The following is a 24,918-nucleotide window of genomic DNA, read 5'->3' on the forward strand; positions in this document are numbered from 1 at the left end:
AATTTAAAACATCATGTAAATAATGTGGTATGGTAGTCCGGAAATGAGGTGGGACCTTTCCATGATTGACCTTAAAAGCAAACATGATTGGAGGGTTGGGCCCTTCAACAACTTCCACAGCTATTAACACTAGTACTAGTTCTAGTAGTATGTAGCTCGATGTGCATCACAAGGATAATTATAATTCATATCTCATCCTCAAACACCAATCTCCCATTTGCCATACATGGTGCATCATTATCATGTGATCAGAGAAATCAGGACCATCCATTTTTTGTTCTGAATAGCACCATTCCTGAGGTATCATTGCACCAATGGCAGCGCTTCCTGTGGTACTTATGTACAAGTCAAAAGTAACATCAAAATACTCTTATTTTAAAACTCAGAGACTCGAGTGTCTAGTGTTGCATATCAAATTCATAACCCATCCAACAACTAAAAACTAATTGTCTAAATGCAAAAACTAAAACACTGCCACATACTCCCAAATATTTATTAAAGAAAAAAAAAAATAAATAAGAATAAATAAATAAATCCCCCCATAAAGAAAGCAATAAGGTGCACCAAACAGGCCATGTTCATGACAGTGTGAACGACCTCAGCCCTACCATCTGTTTGCCACAAAATAATTCTGACAAGGCCCAACAGAAAAACCTGAAATGGAGGAAGCAAGTAAAGGAGCAAGAATTTAAGGGGAGAGAAATTTTCATTACATTAGCCTTGTGCATTGTCCATAAGTACTATAATACTATTAGTCTACAATGCTTGATCAAAATGACTACTCTAATGCTTGCCATTCTATCAACAACAATATACCCATACTGCTGCGATCCAAATTTCAAACCGTGTCCCTTCACTGAAATTAACAGGAGTGTCTAATTTGATCCGTTCAATAAGCAATGGAGACCGTGTTTGCATGGCATCAAACTAAAACAATGTCAATACAGCAGCCACTAAATAGAAAATATGAACAAAATTTGCAAGCCAAACTGGGGAGATTGTAGCTTGTAACTCTCTAGTGTCTTCCCCTCTTAGCTGATTTTCCTTTTCCTTGAGCGCACTCTGCACTTTTCTTCTCCGGTGTCAGTTTGAGAGCACCATTGTCTCGACCTCTACCAGTCTTTCCACCTCGCTGCATCTTCTGTTCTGCCTGCCCATCATCACTCTCGTCATCGCTATCCTTCTCTTTGTCCTCCTCCAACTCTGATGAATCTTTTGACTTCCTCTTTTCAGAGTTTTCTGAAGTTTTATAAGCACCCTTTTTGTTGGTCCTTTTAACAACTGAAAATTTACTCTCCAGTTCATCACTCCCTGCATCGAAGTGTAACTCAAATCAATGACCGGACAAAATTTTCAACCGTTCCATGGTTATGTTTGAACATTAGTGCCAGAAACTTGCTCTCCCTCAACATATGAATCATTGATAACCCAGTATAACAGATGACATATAGATATTTCAGACCCAAGAATTGTAGGTGTTCAGGCTCAGCACTTCACAGGTGTGTTTGGGTTCAACTCGTGTTAGTGACAAGCCCAGCTATGCACATTTGGGATCAGCTCGCTCAAGAGCTTATAAGCCAAGTCCGAGCCGGCTGTCAATAAGCCTAACAAATGAATAATCTAACAAATGAAGACATGATGTAACAGGGTTTTCAAAGTATGTCAGACAAAAGTTAGGTGCTCAAATCAATTCAACTACAAAAGCATTTGTGCCAACTACAAAAGCGTTTGGCTATACAGATCCATTTCCTCCAATTGGTTCTATCCTCATATAACACAGTCCTATCTTTTTTTTTATCATATCTTAATCCAAGCTATTCCTCTAATTCTTTTACCACCACCCTCTATAGGTAATTGGATAACGATGCACATCACCATACCATCCTCAAACTACTTTTCCTCATCTTATCTTCAATTGGTGTTGTTTCTAACTTTCTCCTGATAAATTCATTTCTTATTTTATTTTTTCTTGTAACACCGTTCATCCGTCTCAGCATTCTCGTTCAACTATACTAATTTTTTGAAAATCTATTTTCTCAACCGGAAAACATTCAATAACATACATGATAGCAATCTTATAACATTTTCCCTTCAACTTGATAGGAATCCTATGATCACATAACACTCGCTATGCACTCCTCCATTTCATCCATCTCACCCTAACTTAATGGGTCATGTCCTCGCCAATCTCACCATCTTTATAAATAATTTACCCAAAATGTCAATAATGATCACTTTTGGGTATCTCATGTCCATCAAGTTCTGCTCTATTATCTTCATCCCAATTTCTACTGTAGGTACCATCTACAAAGAACAAGAGCTGAAGTTGTACTCTATATATTTTGTCTTAGTTCTACTTAAGCTAAACCATTTATATTCTAAGAATCTCTTTATAATTTTAACTGAAAGTTTACTCATTCTTTTGTTTTGTCAACTTATTTCATCTAAAAATAGTATACACCAAAAGATATCCTCTTTAATGTTCCTAGTCAGTTCATCTATAACTAATGCAAAAACATAAGCACTTACTGCCAATTGGTTGAAGGTTCTGTGGCCCTCATTCATCTGGAAATAGGAAATCAATTACGACACGATTGATGACTTAGTCTCCTCCACTTCGACTCAACCCATTGAAAAGAAATAAACCAGGCTATTGTTATTGAAAAGATAATTGTTTTGCCCCTCCTATTATCACACTAGTCATCGTTCCATCTTATGTCTTTAGTTACATTGATATACTCGTTTCTTTTCTAAAATTGTCCACATTCTAGGAACCCTATCACAATGTTTTTAAAACCGGACCAAACTGGCCAGTTGAACAGTTGACTAGTCTAGGTTCTGCTTCGGGCTAACCATTGAAACCAGAAGCTCTCAAGAACTGGCCTCATTTAGAGGAACCATTTGAACCGTTGGTTAAACCGGTCGCCCATAAGAACTGTGCCACGGGTTCAGGTCAACTGGCCATTTCATTTCACGCATCACACTTGAAGGTGCAGTGCTGGAGAATTTCACCTAAATACCGACCGCACCGAACCGAACCGATTACATCCCTAGGGTGGAAGAAGCCTATTGCCACTGAGCTACGCTCTGCCTTTGTGATATGTGTTGAGTTAAGATGCATATTACTTATTGGGAAATTCTATTTACACACCACTAATTTTCTCAATACCCACCATCATTCTAATTTTTTTATTACATCTTTGTCCCTCAATCAAGTTACCCTTTTGTCCCTCAAGCCATTTCTCAATACACACCCCTTCTTTATAGCCACCCACTATTACCATCAGCCTCCGCCACCATCGCTGCCGATGACCCCTCCCCAGTCTCCCATTCCCATGACAACCCCGCAACCCCCTACCGCTGAATCTTCTACCACTGCTAACAACCTCTTTCAATTTGGGTTTCCAGATCTGGAGAGAAAGAGATCGCCATCGCAACCCAGCCCTACGAGAAAAGAGATTGAGAGATTTGGGTTCCTATTCAAATCGTATCGTACCCCGTATCAGTATCTGTATCCATGCTTCATAGTAGATCCTTAGTTTTAGGAAATTACAAATCAAAATTTGATTAATGAAAATATCCAAGAACACAATCGAGCTTGGCATTGGATTGCATTGGCTCGACTCGTTTAATAACTAAACAGTCTTCATCAAGTTGAGTGCTTAAGCCTAACACTGAGCCTAAGTCAGGTTGTTTATTATGAACAACTTGACTCATTTGCAGCCCTAATTGTTACTTCATTACCAATAATTATAAACAGAGTAATGTTATATAAATGCAAAAGTTATACAAAATGATGTGGTTGAACTAGGACCATTCATTTTAATGTAATATTGAGCGCCAAATGGTCAATAAGTAATCATGATGTTTAGAAAATTACAAAACAAGCATTAAGCGATAGGACTGAGTGTTGTCCTGGCTCGTGGGGCCCACCATGAGTTTTGTTAGAATTTACCATCACCTACCACCACTACCACCTCACCTACTCCACTAAACCTAACCCACTACACCACTACCACCTCACCTACTCCACTAAACCTAACCCACTACACCACTACCACCATCCACTACACCTACATCTATATAAGGAACCATTTGTAATAGACAGAAATCAATCTTGTAATACAATCAATCAATATATCAATCAATAATACATATATTTTTTACATGGTATCAAAGCAAGGTTAAGAAGCTAGTAATTCTGCTTCACCGGCGGGCGGCAGCCTCGCCTTGGCCGCCCGCCGGACCTCTACACATACCTTGACTCCGCTGCCACTAAACCCAATTCAACATTCACTTTCCAGATATTTATTTAGCCCTTCAATGGCCCCTGAAAGATTGCCTTGTGCCTTTGCCATAGCTGCCCTCCTCTTATGCATTACTTGATCCATTGCATTATCCTCCAAATGGCTTGAATATGCTATTTCTGCCTCAGCCCAGGATCCTTTTGCTTCAAGCAACATTGCTTCTAACCTACCAACCCTTTTGCTCCCAGGAAATTTTTTTTTTTTTTTGCAAGACCTTTATGCAGTCCTTCGCAACATCAAGGCATTGACAGTCCATGGCTGCAATAGCAACCTGCTCGTACACAGTCCATTCTTCAGAGCCTAAGGGTAGACCGCTTGGTAGGGTCGTTCCAGATGGACAATCCGTGCTTCAAAACCTTATCAGATCTCGATCCCTCCGCCGTGCACGGCGTCACCAAGTTTTTCGGTCTCACTCCGGTGGAGGTGTGGGTAGGGATCGGCTGCGAGGCGGAGTTTTCACCAGCGACATTGTCATCGGGCTTCGGACTACCGGTAAGGTTAGAGCCGTTGATTTCGATCACCGGACGGAGTTTTTTCGTTCTCTGAGGCTATTTTTTTGGGACTCTCAAACTGCTTCAATGGCTTCTTTCATGGTTGGGTGCTGATGTTTATCAGCTATTATGTCTTGGAAATGAGAACCCCGGTTTGGACTCTCCAAGGAAGTAGGCGCAGCTGCACAGGAGGAGAGAGACAGTTCAATGGTTTGGTTGTTGTCTACAGGAAGACGATAAACAGATGGTATTGTTGGTCTTTACCGTGGGTTTAACATTTCATGTGTTGGGGCACTAACCCCAACTTTATTTTTGGGGCACAGATAAATCCATTGTTTTTTCTTATCACTTCTTCTCACTCTCTCATAAAATAATACTCCACCTCGACACCAACAGGACGCATGAGAGCCTCACCATATCTCTAGCAACTTTTTCTTATTTTATAATCATAATACTTATTATTATTATTTTCTTTTCACTCTCTCTCTTCTAGAGGCAGCTGTCTCCCACTCTCTCGGGTTTGGGGTGTTGCCGAAAAAAAAAAAAAAAAAAAAAAAAAAAAAAAAAAAAAAAAAAAAAAAAAGCGACCAGATGCACATGCACTCCACTTTCTCTTATTTTAATCTCTTTATATATATATATATCTCTATGTTTATTTTAATATATTGCATCGACCATCATCCTCTTATCTTTCTCGGGGAACACAGCATGCTTTTAAAGAATAAACAGTGACACACAACACACACATTCTTCTTTATTTCTTTCTTTATTTTATTTTTTTATTTATTTATTTTTTATTCAAAAAAAAAAAAAAAAAAAAAAAAAAAAAAAAAAAAAAAAAAAAAGAGGAAGAAGACGAACTGCACACCAACTTATTTTATTCATGTCGGGGCTCACCCCGATCACCATTTTACACCCAAAAAAAAAAAAAAAAAAAAAAAAAAAAACCAAACCAACATAAATCGGAACAGTGGGATTTTTCTTCTCTACTCTGCCGGTCTCTTCTTCTTGCCTCCGTCCTGAGCAGCCCTTGCCGGTGTTGCCTCCGTGTTTCCCACTCCACTGGGCACGATCACTACTCCCTGCTCCTCCACTGCAGCATATGGTGGCCCTCCAAATCGGAACATCACGGTGGCCTTCCGCTTCAGCTCCTTGTTTTCTGCCCTTAGCACGCTTATCTCTGCTCGCGCATCCTTATACATGCGTTGGAGCAGAGCCAGCTGGGAGTTTAAATGCTGCACCTCATTTGTCCTACTCTGCAGCCGGTTCGACAAGTTTGTGACCGCCGTCATGCTTTCCACACATGCCTTCAGAGTATACTGATTGGCCTCCACATCCGACTGCCCTGCCATTCTTTGCTCCACAGACCGCATCGGAAAGTTCAACGGGGCAAACTCCAGGGCGCTTGGTTGAGGTTCCAGTGCCACCACACCAGTTCTCTCTCTTGTTGACTCGTTGAGGTCGGGAAAGAGGGTGAGTAGTCCACGGGAAGACGAAGACGAAGCCATTTTCTGGGCAACAGAGTGTTATACAGAATCTCTCTCAGAAATCTCTCTCAGAATATCTCTCACAGGTGTTTTTGCCTCAACCTCAGCCTCTGTCTTATAGCCGAGGCAGCCACGCGCATCGCGCGCCTCTTGCCACCAGCCGACAAACGGGCACGCAAGCCAAGGCGCCCACGTGCCTCGCCATCATGTCCAGCACACCTTTTGATGAATTGGGCACGCCTTTTGATGGCACGCCTTTTTATGGATTGGGCACGCCTTTTGATGGCACGCCTTTTTGAAAACTTGGGCGCACCTTTTGAGGATGCGATTTTTTTAAGGGGTCCGACAAGACTCTGTAAACTGTCCCGACATTGATTCCGGTTAGCTCCTTTAAGGGTCCGACAAGACTCTGTAAACTGTCCCGACATAGATTCCGGTTAGTTTCTACAAGGGTCCGACAAGACTCTGTAAACTGTCCCGACATTGATTCCGGTTAGCTCCTTTATGGGTCCGACAAGACTCTGTAAACTGTCCCGACATTGATTCCGGTTAGTTTCTACAAGGGTCCGACAAGACTCTGTAAACTGTCCCGACATTGATTCCGGTTAGTTTCTACAAGGGTCCAGCAAGACTCCGTAAACTGTCACAACATTGTCTTCTACAACGGTCCGACATGACCCCATAAACTGTCTTCTACAATGGTCCGACACGACCCATAAACTGTCTTCTACATCGGTCTGACACCGCCATCCAGTGTCCTCTACAACGTTATGACACCACCATCCAGTGTCCTCTACAACGTTATGACACCACCATCCAGTGTCTTCACCAATGGTCTGACACGACCATACAGTGTCTCCTATCCTCTTTTATTTTTATGTATTTTCTTGTTTTGTTCCTCTCTTCAAACTCAAGTTGGTTAGTTTCTATCCTCCTTGAGTTTGCGGGGGGCTGTTAGAATTTACCATCACCTACCACCACTACCACCTCACCTACTCCACTAAACCTAACCCACTACACCACTACCACCTCACCTACTCCACTAAACCTAACCCACTACACCACTACCACCATCCACTACACCTACATCTATATAAGGAACCATTTGTAATAGACAGAAATCAATCTTGTAATACAATCAATCAATATATCAATCAATAATACATATATTTTTTACAAGTTTCGTTTTGATGATCTAAACCGTTCATCTCGTAAGGTCTTTTGTATATATCATTAACACAAAAAATTAGGCTGATTCGATATTTGTAGCTTATTCACTTTATTATGTTTGTCACCAAAAAAATTGATGATCTATTTTTAAAAACACACTTGTTGTCCATTTTTTTGGAAACAAATATATTAAATTAAATAGGTTACAATTATCGGATCGAACTAATTTTTTCGTGTGGATGATATATAGAAAGAGTTCTCCAAATTATGGACTAGAGGGGAGTTAGGTCCTAAGTGATAATGTTTGCAAACAAAAACGAGTAAAGCATTGGATTGCTTGGCTGAGCCTGTTAAAGCATGTAAGAAATAATGTATAGAGAAAGAGAGAGAATAAATTGTATGTATTATTATTGCTTGATGTAATGTTATATCAATTACAATGATTCATGATTCCTATATATAGAAGAGGGTGAGTGTGTAGTAGGTAAGGAGTAGGTGAAGTGGAGGTGGTAGTGGTGTAGTGGGTTAGGTTTAGTGGAGTAGGTGAGGTGGTAGTGGTGTAGTGGGTTAGGTTTAGTGGAGTAGGTTTAAGTGGGTGAAGTAGGTGGAGAGTAGGTGGATTTTAACAACCCCCCGCAAACTCAAGGGGGATAGGAACTAACCAACTTGAGTTTGGAGAGAGTTACAAAATAAGAAAATACATAAAAATAAAAGAGGATAGGTGACACTGTATGGTCGTGTCAGACCATTGGTGAAGACACTGGATGGTGGTGTCATAACGTTGTAGAGGACACTGTATGGGGGTGTCATAACGTTGTAGAGGACACTGTATGGTGGTGTCATAACGGTGAGGACACTGGATGGCGGTGTCAGACCGATGTAGAAGACAGTTTATGGGGTCATGTCGGACCGTTGTAGCAGATAATGCTGTGACAGTTGTTGTGACAGTTTACGGAGTCTTGCTGGACCCTTGTAGAAACTAACCGGAATCAATGTCGGGACAGTTTACAGAGTCTTGTCGGACCCATGAAGGAGCTAACCGGAATCAATGTCGGGACAGTTTACAGAGTCTTGTCGGACCCTTAAAAAGTCGCACCCTCAAAAGGTGTGCCCAATCCATAAAAAGGCGTGCCATCAAAAGGCGTGCCCAATTCATAAAAAGATGTGCCATCAAAAGGCGTGCCATCAAAAGGCGCGCCCACTTCATCAAAAGACGTGCCCGACAGAAAGCGTCGAGCCATCAAAAGGGGCGCCTGACACGCGGCGATGCACGTGATTGACAGAGCGCGTGTCGGCCTCATCGTCTCTGTCTTTATAAACCAAAGCGAAGTCTGAGGCTTGGAAGCATAACAAACCAGTTGAAACCTCTTCGTTCTCTGTAACATTCTGTAACCAACCCTTCTCTGAAGCACTCAGCAACCCAAAAACATGGCTTCTTCTTCCCGTTCAGCTACCCAGAACATAGCCTCTTCTTCCCGTGGTCTGCTCACTCTCTTTCCCGACCTCAACGAGTCAACAAGAGAGATAACTGGTGCGGTGGCCTGTGAACCTCAACCAAACACCTCTGGTTTTGCTCCGTTGAACTTTCCGATGCGGTCGGTGGAGCAAAAAATGGCAGTGCAAACGGATATTGAAGCTAATCAGTATACATTGAAGTCCTGTGTTGAAACTATGACTGCGGTCACAAACTTGTCGCACCGGCTGCAGAGTAGGACAAATGAGGTGCAGCAGTTAAACGCCCAACTGGCTCTGCTCCAACGCATGTATAAGGATGCGCGAGCAGAGATAAGTGTGCTAAAGGCGAAAAATAAGGAGCTGAAGCGGAAGGCCACCGTTATGTTCCGATTTGGAGGTCCGCCATATGCTGTAGTGGAGGAGCAGGGTGGAGTGATCGTGCCCAGTGGAGTGGGAAACACGGAGGCAACACCGTCAAGGGCCGCCCAGGACGGAGGCAAGAAGAAAAGACCGGCGGAATAGGCGAAAAAGTGAGATCGGTGGGTGGCCGTCTGCAGAAAAGAAAACAAATCTTGTGGTTGTTGTTGTTGTTGTTGTTGTTTTTTTTTTTTTTTTTTTTTTTTTTTTGGTGTAAAATGGTGATCGGGGTGAGCCCCAACATGAATAAAATAAGGGAAGGCTTGGTGTGCAAATTTGTATTTTTTTTTTTTTTTTTTTTTTTAAATATATATATATATATATATTCTATATATTCTAGTGGGATGAATGATGAGTTGTATGAAACAATGGGAACAAGTCCATGTGGGTTAGGGAATGGCGATGATAATGTGTTGTGGGTGGTGGAAAAAGTAAAGTGAGAGAGAGACACACTGTAACATATTAACATAGTTTATCTTAGGTTTACCGGCACATTCCTTTTCTGAAGATATGCATTCCAGCTCAAACCACTTCAAATAATTCACAAATCTCATCATCACCTCACGTGATAAGAAGACAAATTTGCAGCTGTAACACTGCCCAACGTAGGTGAACAGTTGGTTGATAAAAGTCCTTTGGTGAAGTGATGGCGAATCATCCTCACTCTTGAGCCCCTCCATTACACCAACTTTGGTACCGTTTACCTTGGAAGGGGCTTGTGCATTGGCCTTAACCTGCAAACCCCCAGTGGCAGCAGATTTTGATTTAATCCCTCGTGCATCCACATTTGCTGGAGGTCCTCCAAGCTTGCTGGATGTCTTGGCACCAGAATCGGGTGGAGGAGATGCAACTGGAAAAAATGCAGAAGTAGCGGCGGTAGCAACCATTATGAAAAATCTATCACCAAGCTGAGAAGAATCTGGAAGAGCACGGTAGAAAACGTCAGAAATTGGATGTTTTGGTGGCAGATTCGAAGCTGTCTGAGTGCGGAAAAGCAGTTGAGAATTGCGTGATTAGTGAAGGTCGTTTGGTGGAGAACGGTGAATCAGAGACGACGTCTGCGAAACAGTGTGCATCTCCGACTTCAAATGTGACAAACGAGCCTGAGGTGGCTCAGAAATGCCCTAAGTTAGGCATGACTTCTGTGCGTGGAAGGAGGAGAGATATGGAAGACGCTGTGGCCATTCACCCCTTGCTTTGCCGCCGGAGTAGTCAGAATCCGGCGGATTTGCACTTTTTCGGCGTTTACGACGGCCACGGTTGCTCACATGTGGCGATGAAGTGCAAAGATCGATTGCACGAGATAGTGAGAGACGAGCTCGAAAGCCACGAAGAAGATTCGTGGAAGAAAATGATGGAGCGAAGTTTCTCTTCTTGCAGAGTTACGGCTGTGGAGAGTGGAAGGTATGTGTAGAAAATTCCAGCGGGCAGCAAAGGCAAAGGTGTCGGCCGGCTGCCCGCCGGTGAGAAAGAAATACAGGCTTAAATCTTATCGCTCTGATACCATGTAAGAAATAATGTATAGAGAAAGAGAGAGAATAAATTGTATGTATTATTATTGCTTGATGTAATGTTATATCAATTACAATGATTCATGATTCCTATATATAGAAGAGGGTGAGTGTGTAGTAGGTAAGGAGTAGGTGAAGTGGAGGTGGTAGTGGTGTAGTGGGTTAGGTTTAGTGGAGTAGGTGAGGTGGTAGTGGTGTAGTGGGTTAGGTTTAGTGGAGTAGGTTTAAGTGGGTGAAGTAGGTGGAGAGTAGGTGGATTTTAACAAAGCATATCTAGAATATATTATTTTCCATATTTGTTAGGTTCCTATATTTCTATAGATTTTCTTATTATCATGATTTCTTGATTAGCACTCCCTATAAGTCTTATATATAGGCCAACTATTGGAATAGTTCAACACACAATACAACAATATATTATTCAATATACAAAGATCCTTTTCTCTCTCTTTTCATACAATTATCTTAACATGGTATCAGAGCTATAAGATTTGACCTTTCTAGTTCACCAGTGGGTGGCCGATTGGAAACCTTGCCTTCGCTACCCGCTAGAGTTTTCAATAGATACCTGTGTTAATCCCAATCTCCAGTAACCAATCAACCACCACCTCTGCTGCGGGCATCAAATCTCAATCTTCCGCTCCTTCAATACAGATCTGAATTCGGATCAAAATCCGTTTATTTATTTATTTTGTGCTTCCACACTCTCTTTCAGTTCTCTCTCTTTGAAACCTATTTGAGTTTGAGGGGGTGAGCATGGTGATACACCATGTGAACCATCCAAGCCACCCCTTGACGCACCACTTAAGTCGCCCCTTGGTGTACCCTATCATAAGCCGCCCCTAGCAGGCCCTTATTGTTTGCCCTAGTAGCAGACTCTTCTCAATCGCCCCTAATAGGCTCTTTCGTTTGCCCTTACCAACAGACTCTTCTCAATCGCTCCTTGCAGGCCATTATCATTTGCCATAGCAGCAAACTCTTCTCAATCGCCCCTAGCAGGCTCTTTCGTTTGCCTTAGCAGCAAACTCTCACTTATTTTGTGTTCTGTTCTTCTAAACTCAAGTTAGTTTACATAGTTGAGTTTGAGAAGGGCCGTTAAACTCAATATAAGTCCTATATATAAGTTCGATACACAATACAATATATTATTCAATATACAAAGATTCTTTTTTCTCTCTTTTCTTCTCTCTCTTCATACAATTATCTTAACAGACCCCGTGATGTTTATGAATAACTCGGCTGATTTGTAGCTCTAGTTGTAATGTCATTATCAATTATAGATAGAGTAATGCCATAAAACAAAAAAGTTACACAAAATGATATGGTTAATTTGGGCTCATTCATTTTAAAACAAAAACACCCATTAAAATGGCACTTAATTTTAAAAATGTCATTATCACATTATTTTGGATGTATTTTTTTCGATAATTTAAATCGGTAGTCCTTGCATTTTGCCTCTTGTGTCATTTTGGCCCCCGTCATTTGAATTAGTACAATTTTGACCTTTATTTTTAGATTGTGTCAATTTGGTCCAATTGATAACATCAATTAGGGTTTTGTGAAAAAAAATGGTCACTGTTGAGATTAACACACTAAGTTGAACAAGTTTACAATTTTACCTCTAAAGCCATGACACATGTCACTTATGTTCACATATATCACTAGAAATTATAATCAATTGGACCAAATTGAAACAAAATTATAAATTCAGAGTCAAAATTGTACTAATTAAAATTACAGGGACCAAAATGACACAAAGGCCAAAGTATAAGGATTGCCATTGTAATTTGCCCAATTTTTTTGTATAACTTTTCTGTAAGAATACACATTTCCCTTATAGACAACTAAACCTTGTGACTTCAGTATCATCATACCTTTGCCAGAAGTTTTGTCATCATAGACATCAAACTGCAAACAACATGTGGAAGAATTAGCTGACTTCACACATCACTAACCAAAACTACAAAAGCAGCAGTTGACACTCACACAAAAAGCAATGATAAGTAATGTATATACAAAAAATGTTCCAACCAACCTGATTATGAAAATGATACAGATCTAACAGGTATTAAGTTTAACTATATTTCATAAAAATCTTCCCAACCAATTGAAAAAGAAAAAAAAAAAAAAAAAAAAACTACTTCCAAGATCCAACAAATCCAATGTTAATAGGGCTAATCAAAGTAGCCCAACTATGCAAAGATACTATTCCAAAATAATGTGATTTTCCCATTAACATTAATATAATAGAAAGAGTGGCTTGGCTCACCAGTAAGGCTTGCCTTTAGTGTTTGGCACAGGTTCAAGACACAAAAATAGCCTCTTCAAACCTCACTTTGGTGGGAGCATCTCATGCATTGGGTTGCCCTTTTATAAAGAGTGCTGCTATTAGCACCCCACTTATTACTTTCCCCGCCCCCACCTCCCCAAATATTTTTTTATTAGAATAATACCCTCAAATGAAATTATTAAAGAGGACATCATTTACTTTGAGACACCTTATCGCACAATTAAGCCCACACCCACGTAATCATAAGATAAGGTTTATGAGAGCACCCAACTCTATCACCACCAACACACTTCTCCGGCAATGGCAATGAGTGAAAGTTTTTCTGGAAACCACAATTCATTAGACGAATGGAGTACAACAATGTATGCTCAGAAGAGGTTCACAGCTTGGATGGTGTTCACAACTCGGAGGAGGTTGCTTTGTAACGATAAGTTTCTTAAAAAAAAAAGACAAAAATGGTAAAAATGGTTTGACTTTTTTCAGTCTTGAACTCCCGAACATATGACAAAAGAATGGCCGAATTAAAGGCAATAGTTCGGCAATGATAACCGAAAGTTATTCATATTTTTTGACACCTTAGTTCTGAACATATTAATTTTGTTCAGACCTATTTTACCAATCACATTCTTAAATTTAATATGTATCTTTATGTATTTCATGGTGATGACGAACATTCTTTTCAACTTCCATGGAAGTTTGAAATCAAATGCCAACTAGCAGGGCCTCTAATGGCTGTTTCTTGAAATACCTGTTTGCTTAAGAGAAAGCTAACTGAGGGAATGATATTAATAACACCCCTTTTATATTAATCAATCAAACTGTTACAAAGAAAGAAAAGACACTGATTAAGAAATTACAATATAATCTAAATAAGGAAACACAAATAATAGAATGATTCCAATCATATATACTAACAATCCCCCTCAAGCTGGTGCAAAGATGTTTCTCATACCTAGCTTGCCAAGAATGTCATGAAATGGTTTACTCCCAACTCCCTTGGTGAAGATATTAGTAAGTTGTTCACCAGACTTCACAAATAGAATACATATTGTACCACTAGTGTGCTTCTCTTTGATGAAGTGACGATCAATTTCAACATACTTTGTCCGGTCATGTTAAACCGAATTGTGAGCTATGTTGATAGCAGCCTTATTATCATAATATAGCTCATTGGAGTCTCAGGTCAATTCCCAGATCACGCAATAACAATTTGATCCACAAGAGCTTACACACGCCTTGTGCCATAGCTCTAAACTCAGCTTCTGAGCTGGACCTAGCAACCACATTTTGTTTCTTACTTCTCTAAATAACCAAATTGCATCCAACAAAGATATAATACCCTGAGGTGGACCTCCTATCAATCACAAAACATGCCGAATTCCCAGATCACGCAATAACAATTTGATCCACAAGAGCTTACACACACCTTATGCCATAGCTCTAAACTCAGCTTCTGAGCTGGACCTGACAACCACATTTTGTTTCTTCCTTCTCTAAGTAACCAAATTGCCTCCAACAAAGGTATAATACCCTGAGGTGGACCTCCTATCAATCACAAAACCTGCCTAATCCGCATCCGTATAAGCTTCCACACTAAGATGATCATGTTTGGAAAAATAAAGACCTTTTCCAAGAGAATATTTCAAGCATCTTAATATTCTCATAGTTGCCGCCAAGTGTATTTCATGAGAAGCATGCACAAACTGGTTAACCACACTAATGACAATAGCAATATCAGGATAAGAATGGGATAAATAAATGCGCTTACCCACTAGTCTCTGATAACTCCCCCTATCAACAGTTGCTCTCCCATTATCACCACAAAGTTTCTGACTAGGCTCCAATGGCGTGTCATAGGCTCTGCTTCCAAGCATCCATGTTTCTTTCAATAGGTCAAGGACATATTTTCTCTAATAAATGAAAATCCAATCTTTGGACATAGCCACTTCAATTCCCCAAAAGTACTTCAGGTTTCCAAAGTCTTTGATTTCAAATTCACTTGCCAAATACTTCAACAAAGGGATTTCCTCAACATCATCTCCTGTAAGCATTATGTCATCCACATATACAATGAGAGCTGTAATCTTACCATAAGAGGAATGTTTAACAAATAGCGTATGATCAGCCTGGCTCTGTTTGAAGCCATATTTTAGCATCACCTGAGTGAACCTCGCAAGCCAAGCCCTAAGGGACTATTTGAAGCCATATAATGACTTCCGAAGTCAACATACCTTTCCCTTGGTTGAAGAGTTTCAAAACCAGGAGGAATGTCCTGTGAGAATATGAGTGTTCTTTCTTATAAACACCTAGTAAATAATCTCACACTTTCTTGGTAGTACTATACTTGGAAAACGTCATTAAACTAGGTTAGAACTTAAGCATTATCACAATCCCAAGTATCACAGGAAGACAGATATCCTTCCACCTTCGAGTCCGATGGACGAGGAACAGAACAAGAAACATAGCCCCATTTTTTTTGATCTTCATAACACTAGCCCAATAAACATAATTGCCACCTATAAGTTTGCATTTGATGACTTGAATTTTAGTGTTCGACATTGTAACAAAACACAGGTATGGGTCGAAGTATAAATAAGACAAATCAGGGCTTCAAGTGTAAATACCCAGAACCAATAGAATAGAAGAGTAAATTTGAAAAAAAAAATTCATAGAATCTAGAGAAGATGAGGGATAGCGAGAGAGAGGCGATCTCACGAAGCGAAGTTGAGCCAGAGAGAGGCTTTGCCAAAAATGACACCATCAAGAGAGAGAGAGAGAGAGAGAGAAAGCATACCTTCGCGAGCGAGATAGAGAACGAAGTCGAAGAACAGAAGACGACTCAAAGGCACAGATAAGAGTGAGTGAAGCAGTGTGAGAGTGAGCCCTTGTTGCCTCGCGAGCACGATCAGAGCCAAACAAAGAAGATGACTCGAAGCACCAACTCAACGCAATGAGAGTACTGCGACGACTAGCAAACACGGCTTCGACTAGCAATCACAACTCCGAATTAGGAATAGATGGGTCACCCACCCAAGTTGAAGACAACCAGTGAGTCTGAGAGAGCACGAATCAAAGAACAATGGTGACAGTTCTAGGGTTTTGAATAAGAGAGTAATGGTGATGGCTCTGATACCATATAAGTTTTCTAAATAAAACTGTATATCAGTCTTCAATTGATTGAACAAAGAATACATCATTTATATAGAACACTAATTCCTAATCTTAAATGATATATAGAATTCTAATAGATATAGGACACTAACACTAATTCCTAATCCTATAAGGAAAAAGAAAGAACACTCATATTCTCTCATATTCTCACATGTCCATATACACCACCTATTCTAGGTCACCATGCAGGAAAGCATTCTTCACATCAAGCTGATGAAGTGGCTAATCTAGATTAATTGTCACAGAGAGAAGCATTTTGACTGAATTCATCTTTACAACTGGAGCAAATGTCTCTTCGTAATCCACCCCATAGGTTTGAGTGAAACCCATTACCACAAGCCAAACCTTATACCGCTCAATTGAACCATCAGCCTTGTGTTTCATAGTATACACCCATTTGCATCACACAATTCGTTTGCCCCTAGGTAACTCAGGCAAGTCCCAAGTGTCATTCTTATGAAGTGCTTTCATTTCCTCCACCATAGCCAGTTTCCACTTAGGAATAGTAAGAGCATCCTGAAAATGATTAGGTGTACTAATAGAGGAAATTTTTGACACAAAGGCTTTATATGAAGAGGACAAATGAGAATAAGACACAAAGTTAGAAATTGGATGATAAGTACAAGGTCTTACACCATTTCTTTTGGCAATGGCTATATCAAGATCAGTAGCCCTGAGGTGGCAATATCAAGAGTTGGAGAGTTACCTGGACCTTAAGACGACAGTGATTGATCAGAATTAGTCTCTTGTATCCAAGTAACTTTCTGTCTTTCTTTATCCGTAACATAAACTTGCCCTTCTCTATTCTTAGCAATATTTGATTTAGTATTGCTAGTAATAGGTACTACTGGAGGCAGTACTGAGCCAGGAATAATAGAAGCAACATAACTCTCTTCACACCAAGGCTCCCCTAAAGAGATGATAAGGACACTAGACTAGACAAGAAGTAGGATTAAGACTCAAAGAAGGTGACATCCATGGACATAAACCATTACGAGAGAGGATGATAACACTTGTACCCCTTTTGAGTAAGAGAGTAACCCAAGAACACACACTTGAAAGAACGAGGATCCAACTTACCCCGAATAAGAGAATGATTGTGAACAAAACATACACAGCCAAAGGTTTTTGGAGGAATGGAAAACAGCGACGCAGAACTTAAGAGAACTTGAAGAGGGGCCCCTTTTTTTTTGTAAGACTTAGGTAGGAAGATGGTTTATGAGATATGCTGCAATAAGAACAGCCTCGCCCCAGTAGGCCAGAGGGACACCCATCGAAAAACACATACAACGAACCATATCTAGGAGATGACGATTCTTGCGCTCGGCAACCCCATTCTGTTGAGGGGTGTCAATGCAAGATGTTTGATGGATAATGCCATGAGCGGAAACATATTCCCAAAATCAATGTACTCACCCCATTATCAGAATGCAAGACTTTGAGAACTGCCCCAAATTGTGTTGTTAAAATCCACCTACTCTCCACCTACTTCACCCACTTAAACCTACTCCACTAAACCTAACCCACTACACCACTACCACCTCACCTACTCCACTAAACCTAACCCACTACACCACTACCACCTCCACTTCACCTACTCCTTACCTACTACACACTCACCCTCTTCTATATATAGGAATCATGAATCATTGTAATATAGATCAATATAAATCAATCAATAATACATAAATTTTTACATGGTATCAGAGCAAGGTTAAGACCTTAGTATTTCTCGCTTCACCGGCGGGCGGCAACCTCGCCTTGGCCGCCCGCCGGACCTCAACCTATTCCGCTTATTTTCTACACATACCTTGACTTCTTCAACATTTTCTTACACCCCTCCTCCGCTATGTCGGCGGCGGCACCCGCATCATCGTCTAGCCTCTATCGCCGTTCACCTCGCCTCTCACATATCCGTGGTTGTACTCTTACTCGTCGTCGTCGTTGGCGTTTCTGGCGCTGCTTTTCTGCTCGCCACTGCTGTTTTTTTTTCCCGATTTGCTCTCTCTCTCTTAGCCATGGATTTGGGTGCGGGGTGTAGAGCTGTGGCTCTGTTGTTGGTAGCCATGTTTGCTGGCTTGAAGGTTTCAATGGCAGCAGTGTACAAGGTTGGGGACTCCGCTGGTTGAACCATCATTGGGAATATTGATTACAAGGCCTGGGCTGCTTCCAAGACGTTTCATGTTGGAGATATCATTTTCGAATACAATTTTCAATGTCACGTGTTGCAAGTGCCCCACAAAGAATACCAAGCCTGCAGAAGTGTAAGACAGTAACATGCATCTTCACATACAGCTTGGGTAATGTGTAACTATCAAAAGCACAAGCTTCTTGGACATCCCTCTCTCTCTCTCTCCATGGACCCAACATCATCATCATGCACCCACTCTATCTCCCTCTCTCTCATCTTTTCCCACTTTCAAACCCACTTTAATCATATCTCTCCTTTCTCTTAATTTATTTCATCCACGTTCTTTCACCCTTTTCTTTTATTTTAATATATATATATATATATTTTATTATAATATATTTTCCCTATCCCTTGTTAGTAAGCATCACCCGTTTTCCATTCTCTTATTATTATTTATTTTATATTCCACCAAAAAAAAAAAAAAAAAAAAAAAAATCACACTGCTGTTTTTCTTATCACCCATCCACAAATATTTTTCTCTATTTTCTTTATCCATTATTTTCTTTTATTTTATTTTTCTTATTAAACAAAACAACACCACAAAATAACACCAACAACATTCCACAACCTTGTCATTTTATTCATATCAGGGGATCAACCCCGATCACACTTTTACATCAAAAAAAAAAAAAAAAAAAAACCCACACAAACAAAAACAAAACTACCACACCCACAGTGGGATTTTTCTTCTCTACTCAGCCGCCGGTCTTTTCTTCTTGCCTCCGTCCTGGGTGGTCCTTGCCGGTGTTGCCTCCGTGCTTCCTAGACCACCAAGCAAGTTGCCTCCTCCCTGCTCCTCCACTACAGCATACGGTGGACCTCCAAATCGGAACATCACGGTGGCCTTCCGCTTCAGCTCCTTATTTTCCGCCTTTAGCACACTTAACTCTGCTCGCGCATCCTTATACATGCGTTGGAGCAGAGCCAGTTGGGCGTTTAACTGCTGCACCTCATTTGTCCTACTCTGCAGCCGGTTCGACAAATTTGTAACCGCAGTCATGGTTTCCACACATGACTTCAATGTATACTGATTGGCCTCCACATCCGACTGCACTGCCATTCTTTACTCCACCGACCGCATCGGAAAGTTCAACGGAGCAAAACCAGAGGTGTTTGGTTGAGGTTCACAGGCCTCCGCAGCAGTTATCTCTCTTGTTGACTCGTTGAGGTCGGGAAAGAGAGTGAGTAGACCACGGGATGAAGAGGCCATATTCTGGGTAGCTGAACGGGAAGAAGAGGCCATGTTTTTTGGGTTGCTGAGTGTTTCAGCGAAATAGCAATTTCAGACTGATAATGTTCGGAAGGGGAGTGTTTCAAGATTTGCAGCTCTTAGAGGCAATCTCTCAGAAAAACGAATATCTCTCTCAGAAAATGAAGAGTTTTTCAGAAGTTTTTTCCCAGGTTTTTTTGTCTTCGCTTCTGCCTCAAGCACAGCCTCCGCATTGGTTTATATCGACCCTGACGAAGAGGCCGACACACGTTCTGTCGGTCACGTGCATCGCCGCGTGTCTGGCGCGCCTTTTGATGGCTCGTCGCTCGATGATTTCTGTCGGGCACATCTTTTGATAAAGTGGGGGCGCCTTTTGAGGGCGCGACTTTTGAGGGCTCGATCTATATATCCATGTATATATATTTGGGCAGCCTATATACACCATCATACAGTGTATTTTTTAAGGGTCCGACAAGACTCTGTAAACTGTCCCGACATTGATTCCGGTTAGCTCCTTCAAGGGTCCGACAAGACTCTGTAAACTATCCCGACACTGATTCCGGTTAGCTCCTTCAGGGGTCCGACAAGACTCTGTAAACTGTCCCGACATTGAGTCCGGTTAGCTCCTTCAAGGGTCCGACAAGACTCAGTAAACTGTCCCGACATTGATTCCGGTTAGTTTCTACAAGGGTCCAGCAAGACTCCGTAAACTGTCACAACAACTGTCACAACAGTGTCTGTTACAACGGTCCGACATGACCCCGTAAACTGTCTTCTACATCAGTCCGACATGACCCCATAAACTGTCTTCTACATCGGTCTGACACGACCACACAGTGTCTGCTACAACGGTCTGACATGACCCCATAAACTGTCTTCTACATCGGTCTGACACCGCCATCCAGTGTCCTCTACACCGTTATGACACCACCATACAGTGTCCTCTACATGGTTATGACACCCCCATACAGTGTCCTCTACAACGTTATGACACCACCATCCAGTGTCTTCACCAATGGTCTGACACGACCATACAGTGTCTCTTATCCTCTTTTATTTTTATGTATTTTCTTGTTTTGTTACTCTCTCCAAACTCAAGTTGGTTAGTTCCTATCCCCCTTGAGTTTGCGGGGGGCTGTTAAAATCCACCTACTCTCCACCTACTTCACCCACTTAAACCTACTCCACTAAACCTAACCCACTACACCACTACCACCTCACCTACTCCACTAAACCTAACCCACTACACCACTACCACCTCCACTTCACCTACTCCTTACCTACTACACATTCACCCTCTTCTATATATAGGAATCATGAATCATTTTAATATAGATCAATATAAATCAATCAATAATACATAAATTTTTACATGTGTACTAATCATCTTATGGAAGTTTCGAAACACAGAGAAAACCTCACCCTTTTCTTTTATGAGATACAACCAAGTGGCACGAGAGCAGTCATCTATAATAGTAACAAACCATCGATAACCCTTCATTGACAACACACGAGAAGGGCCCCTAACATCATAATAAATTAAAGAAAAAGGAACATAATTTTTGTTAAAACCTACCATCACCTACTCCACCTACTACACCTACCACCACCTACTACACACCTACCACTACCACCTACTACCACCTACTCCACTACATCTCCTATATAAGGAGCCCCTCACCATTTGTAATATATAACATACATCAATCAATAATACATCAATTCTAACATGGTATCAGAGCAAGGTTAACAACCTAGTCATTCTGCTTCACTGGCGGGCGGCAGTCTCGCCTTGGCCGCCCGCCGGACCTCTACACAAATTCCATCCGCTGCCACAAATTCCATAACTGAACTCTTGTCTCTCTTCTTCCTTTTCAACAACAACTTCATCTTTAGGAGCTTCAATCACCGGCTCGGGTGCCTTGACAGACTCTGTAGTTTCTTTAACTCTGCCACTACCTCAGCTACTTCTTCCACAACTTTCTCCTCCTTGGCCTCAACTTCAGCGACCAGGGCTTCGGGTGAGAGAGGCCTGCGAAGCATATGGTTGCTTTATGCTTGATTATGGGAAGATCCCATTAGAGCTTCAACAAATACTGTTCAAGACCACCGCCGAGATGTTCGATCTCCCAGTGGAGACCAAGTTGCAGTACAAAAAAACCTACTCCTAAAGATGGTGGCTACGTTCTCAGCAACCCATTTATCCCTCTCTACGAGAGCTTTGGAGTCTATGGTGAAGAAGAGGTTCGAGCTTTCGAGAAGCTTATGTGGCCTCAAGGGAATCCTCAATTCTGCGAGGTTATCAACTCCATAACTGCTGGGATTACGGTTGAGGAAGTGGAAGAAGTGGAGGCTGCAAGAGCAAGTCCAGAGTCATCACGAGCTACTGAAAATGAGATATTGCAACAAGAAGAATATAGAAAACCAGGTATTGAAGAAATCAAAGAAAGTGATCATCATGTACCCCACTTTCTCTCTCTCTCATCTTTCCACTTTCAAACCCACAATCCTTTTCTCTCTGGACATGCTCGTTTACAAGAAAAGTTTTGTCATTGGTGCTGTCCAAGGCATGATCACTGGGCTTGTCTGCATCACTCCTGTTCCCCACTCAACTTTCTTTTCCTTTTTTTATATTTATTTTAATCCATCTTTTTGAAAAGAAAACGAAACACAAGGTTTGCACACCCATCATCTTACTTTTCCATTAGTGGTAGGACCCGTCCAAACCAATTTAAATCTCACATTTCCTCTTTATTTTTTTTTTATTACTTCAACTTTATTCACAAACTTCTCTTCAATTTTATTTTCTTTATTTTCTCACACCAGCGCACATGCTTTCCTCCTTAATATATTATTGTTATTATTATTATTATTATTATTATTATTATTATTAATCCACAAAAAAAAAAAAAAAAAACAAAAAAAAATATACCGAACCCCATCCCTTATTTCCCCCATCTTTCATTTTGATTTCAAATTTATTCTTATTATTTCTTTCTTTATTTTTCTTTCACATTATTTTTAATCTTTTTCAAATTTCATTCATAACATATCGCTTTGCACACCAAACCATCTTTTATTCATCTCAGGGATCAACCCCGATCACAATTTTACACACACACAAAAAAAAAAAAAAAAAAAAAAACCACAAACAACCAACCAAAACACAACACCCAAAGATTTGTTTTCTTTTCTGCAGCCGGTCACCCACCGACCTCACTTCTTCGCCTATTCCGCCGGTCTTTTCTTCTTGCCTCCGTCCTGGGCGGCCCTTGACGGTGTTGCCTCCGTCTTTCCCACTCCACTGGGCACGATCACTCCACCCTGCTCCTCCACTGCAGCATATGGCGGCCCTCCAAATCGGAACATCACGGTGGCCTTCCGCTTCAGCTCCTTATTTTCCGCCTTTAGCACACTTATCTCTACTCGCGCATCCTTATACATGCGCTGGAGCAGAGCCAGTTGGGCGTTTAACTGCTGCACCTCATTTGTCCTACTCTGAAGCCGGTGCGACAAGTTTGTGACCGCAGTCATGGTCTCCACGCATGACTTCAAAGTATACTGATTGGCCTCAATATCCGTTTGCACCGCCATTGTTTGCTCCACCGACCGCATCGGAAAGTTCAACGGAGCAAAACCAGAGGCGCTTGGTTGAGGTTCACTGGCCACCGCACCAGTTATCTCTCTTGTTGACTCGTTGAGGTCGGGAAAGAGAGTGAGCAGACCACGGGACGAAGAGGCCATATTCTGGGTAGCTGAACGGGAAGACGAGGCCATGTTATGGGTTGCTGAGTGTTTCAGAGAAGGGTTGGTTACAGAGTGTTTATAGAGTGTTTCAAGATTTGCAGCTCTTAGCGACAAGCTCTCAGAGAACAAAGAGGTTTCACCTGGTTTGTTATGCTTCCAAGCCTCAGCCTCCGCTTCGGTTTATAAAGACCATGATGAAGAGGCAGATACGCGCATCATGCGCCTCTCGGTGCTCGCCGACAACTTGGGCGCGCCTTTTGATGGCACGTCTTTTGATGGCACGCCTTTTTATGGATTGGGCACGCCTTTTGATGGCACGCCTTTTGACAGATTGGGCACACCTTTTGAGGGTGCGACTTTTTAGGGGTCCGACAAGACTCTGTAAACTGTCCCGACATTGATTCCGGTTAGCTCCTTCATGGGTCCGACAAGACTCTGTAAACTGTCCCGACATTGATTCCGGTTAGTTTCTACAAGGGTCCAGCAAGACTCCGTAAACTGTCACAACAACTGTCACAACATTGTCTGCTACAACGGTCCGACATGACCCCATAAACTGTCTTCTACATCGGTCCGACACGAGCCAGTGTCTTCTACATCGGTCTGACATAACCATACAGTCTTCTACAACGGTCTGACACGACCATACAGTGTCTCCTATCCATTTTTTATTTTTCAGATTATTTTCTTGTTTTGTTACTCTCTCCAAACTCAAGTTGGTTAGTTCCTATCCCCCTTGAGTTTGCGGGGGGCTGTTAAAACCTACCATCACCTACTCCACCTACTACACCTACCACCACCTACTACACACCTACCACTACCACCTACTCCACTACATCTCCTATATAAGGAGCCCCTCACCATTTGTAATATATAACATACATCAATCAATAATACATCAATTCTAACAATTTTTATTATTACTAGGAGCAAAAAAAGCTCTGTGATGTTTGCACTTGGCAAGACCCACAATGAAACTCAGAGACTATTTTGGACAAAAATAGTTGGAAATAAATATCTAAGTAATAAAAAAGATGGATGTCCTAGACGGCGATGCCACATGGATGGAGACTGAATGGAATGACAAGCTAGCTGGTCAGTCTAATCCAGGATATAGAGACCATTTTCTGTTCTCCCACTGCCAATTGTCTTCTTCGTGATAAGGTCCTAAAAAAGACAAGAATCTGCGAAAAAAGTTACGCTACAATTCAAATCCCGAGTAAGACGACTCAATGACAATAGATTAATAGAAAAATTAAGAACATGTAAAACAGAAGATAAAGGTAGGGAAGGGATGGCACAAATTAAACCTTTCCCGAAGACTAAAGAAATAGTAACATCAGCAATTCCAACTTTATCCTAACCAAAGGTGGGTGTATAGTTTGAGAAGAGATCAGAAGACCCAAACGTATGATCGAAGGCACCAGAATCAATAATACATGGCGAGGCCTTATGGGATAAGAACACAATA

The 24,918-nt window shown here is 41.3% G+C and overlaps 1 protein-coding gene across 4 annotated transcripts in view; it reads right to left on the reverse strand.

Annotated features, from left to right (window-relative positions):
- Positions 1-687: 687 nt before the first annotated feature.
- Positions 688-24,918, reverse strand: part of LOC114256275 (uncharacterized) — a 73,694-nt gene continuing 49,463 nt past the window's right edge. For 2 of the 4 annotated variants that reach the window (XM_082873496.1, XM_028195907.2), the window contains 2 exons: positions 12,713-12,746; positions 688-1,311 (listed from right to left, as the gene is read on the reverse strand). In XM_082873496.1, coding sequence (XP_082729622.1) covers positions 1,016-1,311; positions 12,713-12,746 — 330 coding nt within the window. In that variant the 3' untranslated portion in view covers positions 688-1,015. The remainder of the gene's footprint in view (positions 1,312-12,712; positions 12,747-24,918) is intronic. The other 2 variants (XM_082873497.1, XM_028195908.2) reach the window with 1 other exon arrangement.

This window comes from Camellia sinensis, chromosome 6 (genome assembly GCF_055761805.1).
Source record: "Camellia sinensis isolate YWXY chromosome 6, ASM5576180v1, whole genome shotgun sequence".
NCBI classification, from domain to species: Eukaryota; Viridiplantae; Streptophyta; class Magnoliopsida; order Ericales; family Theaceae; genus Camellia; species Camellia sinensis.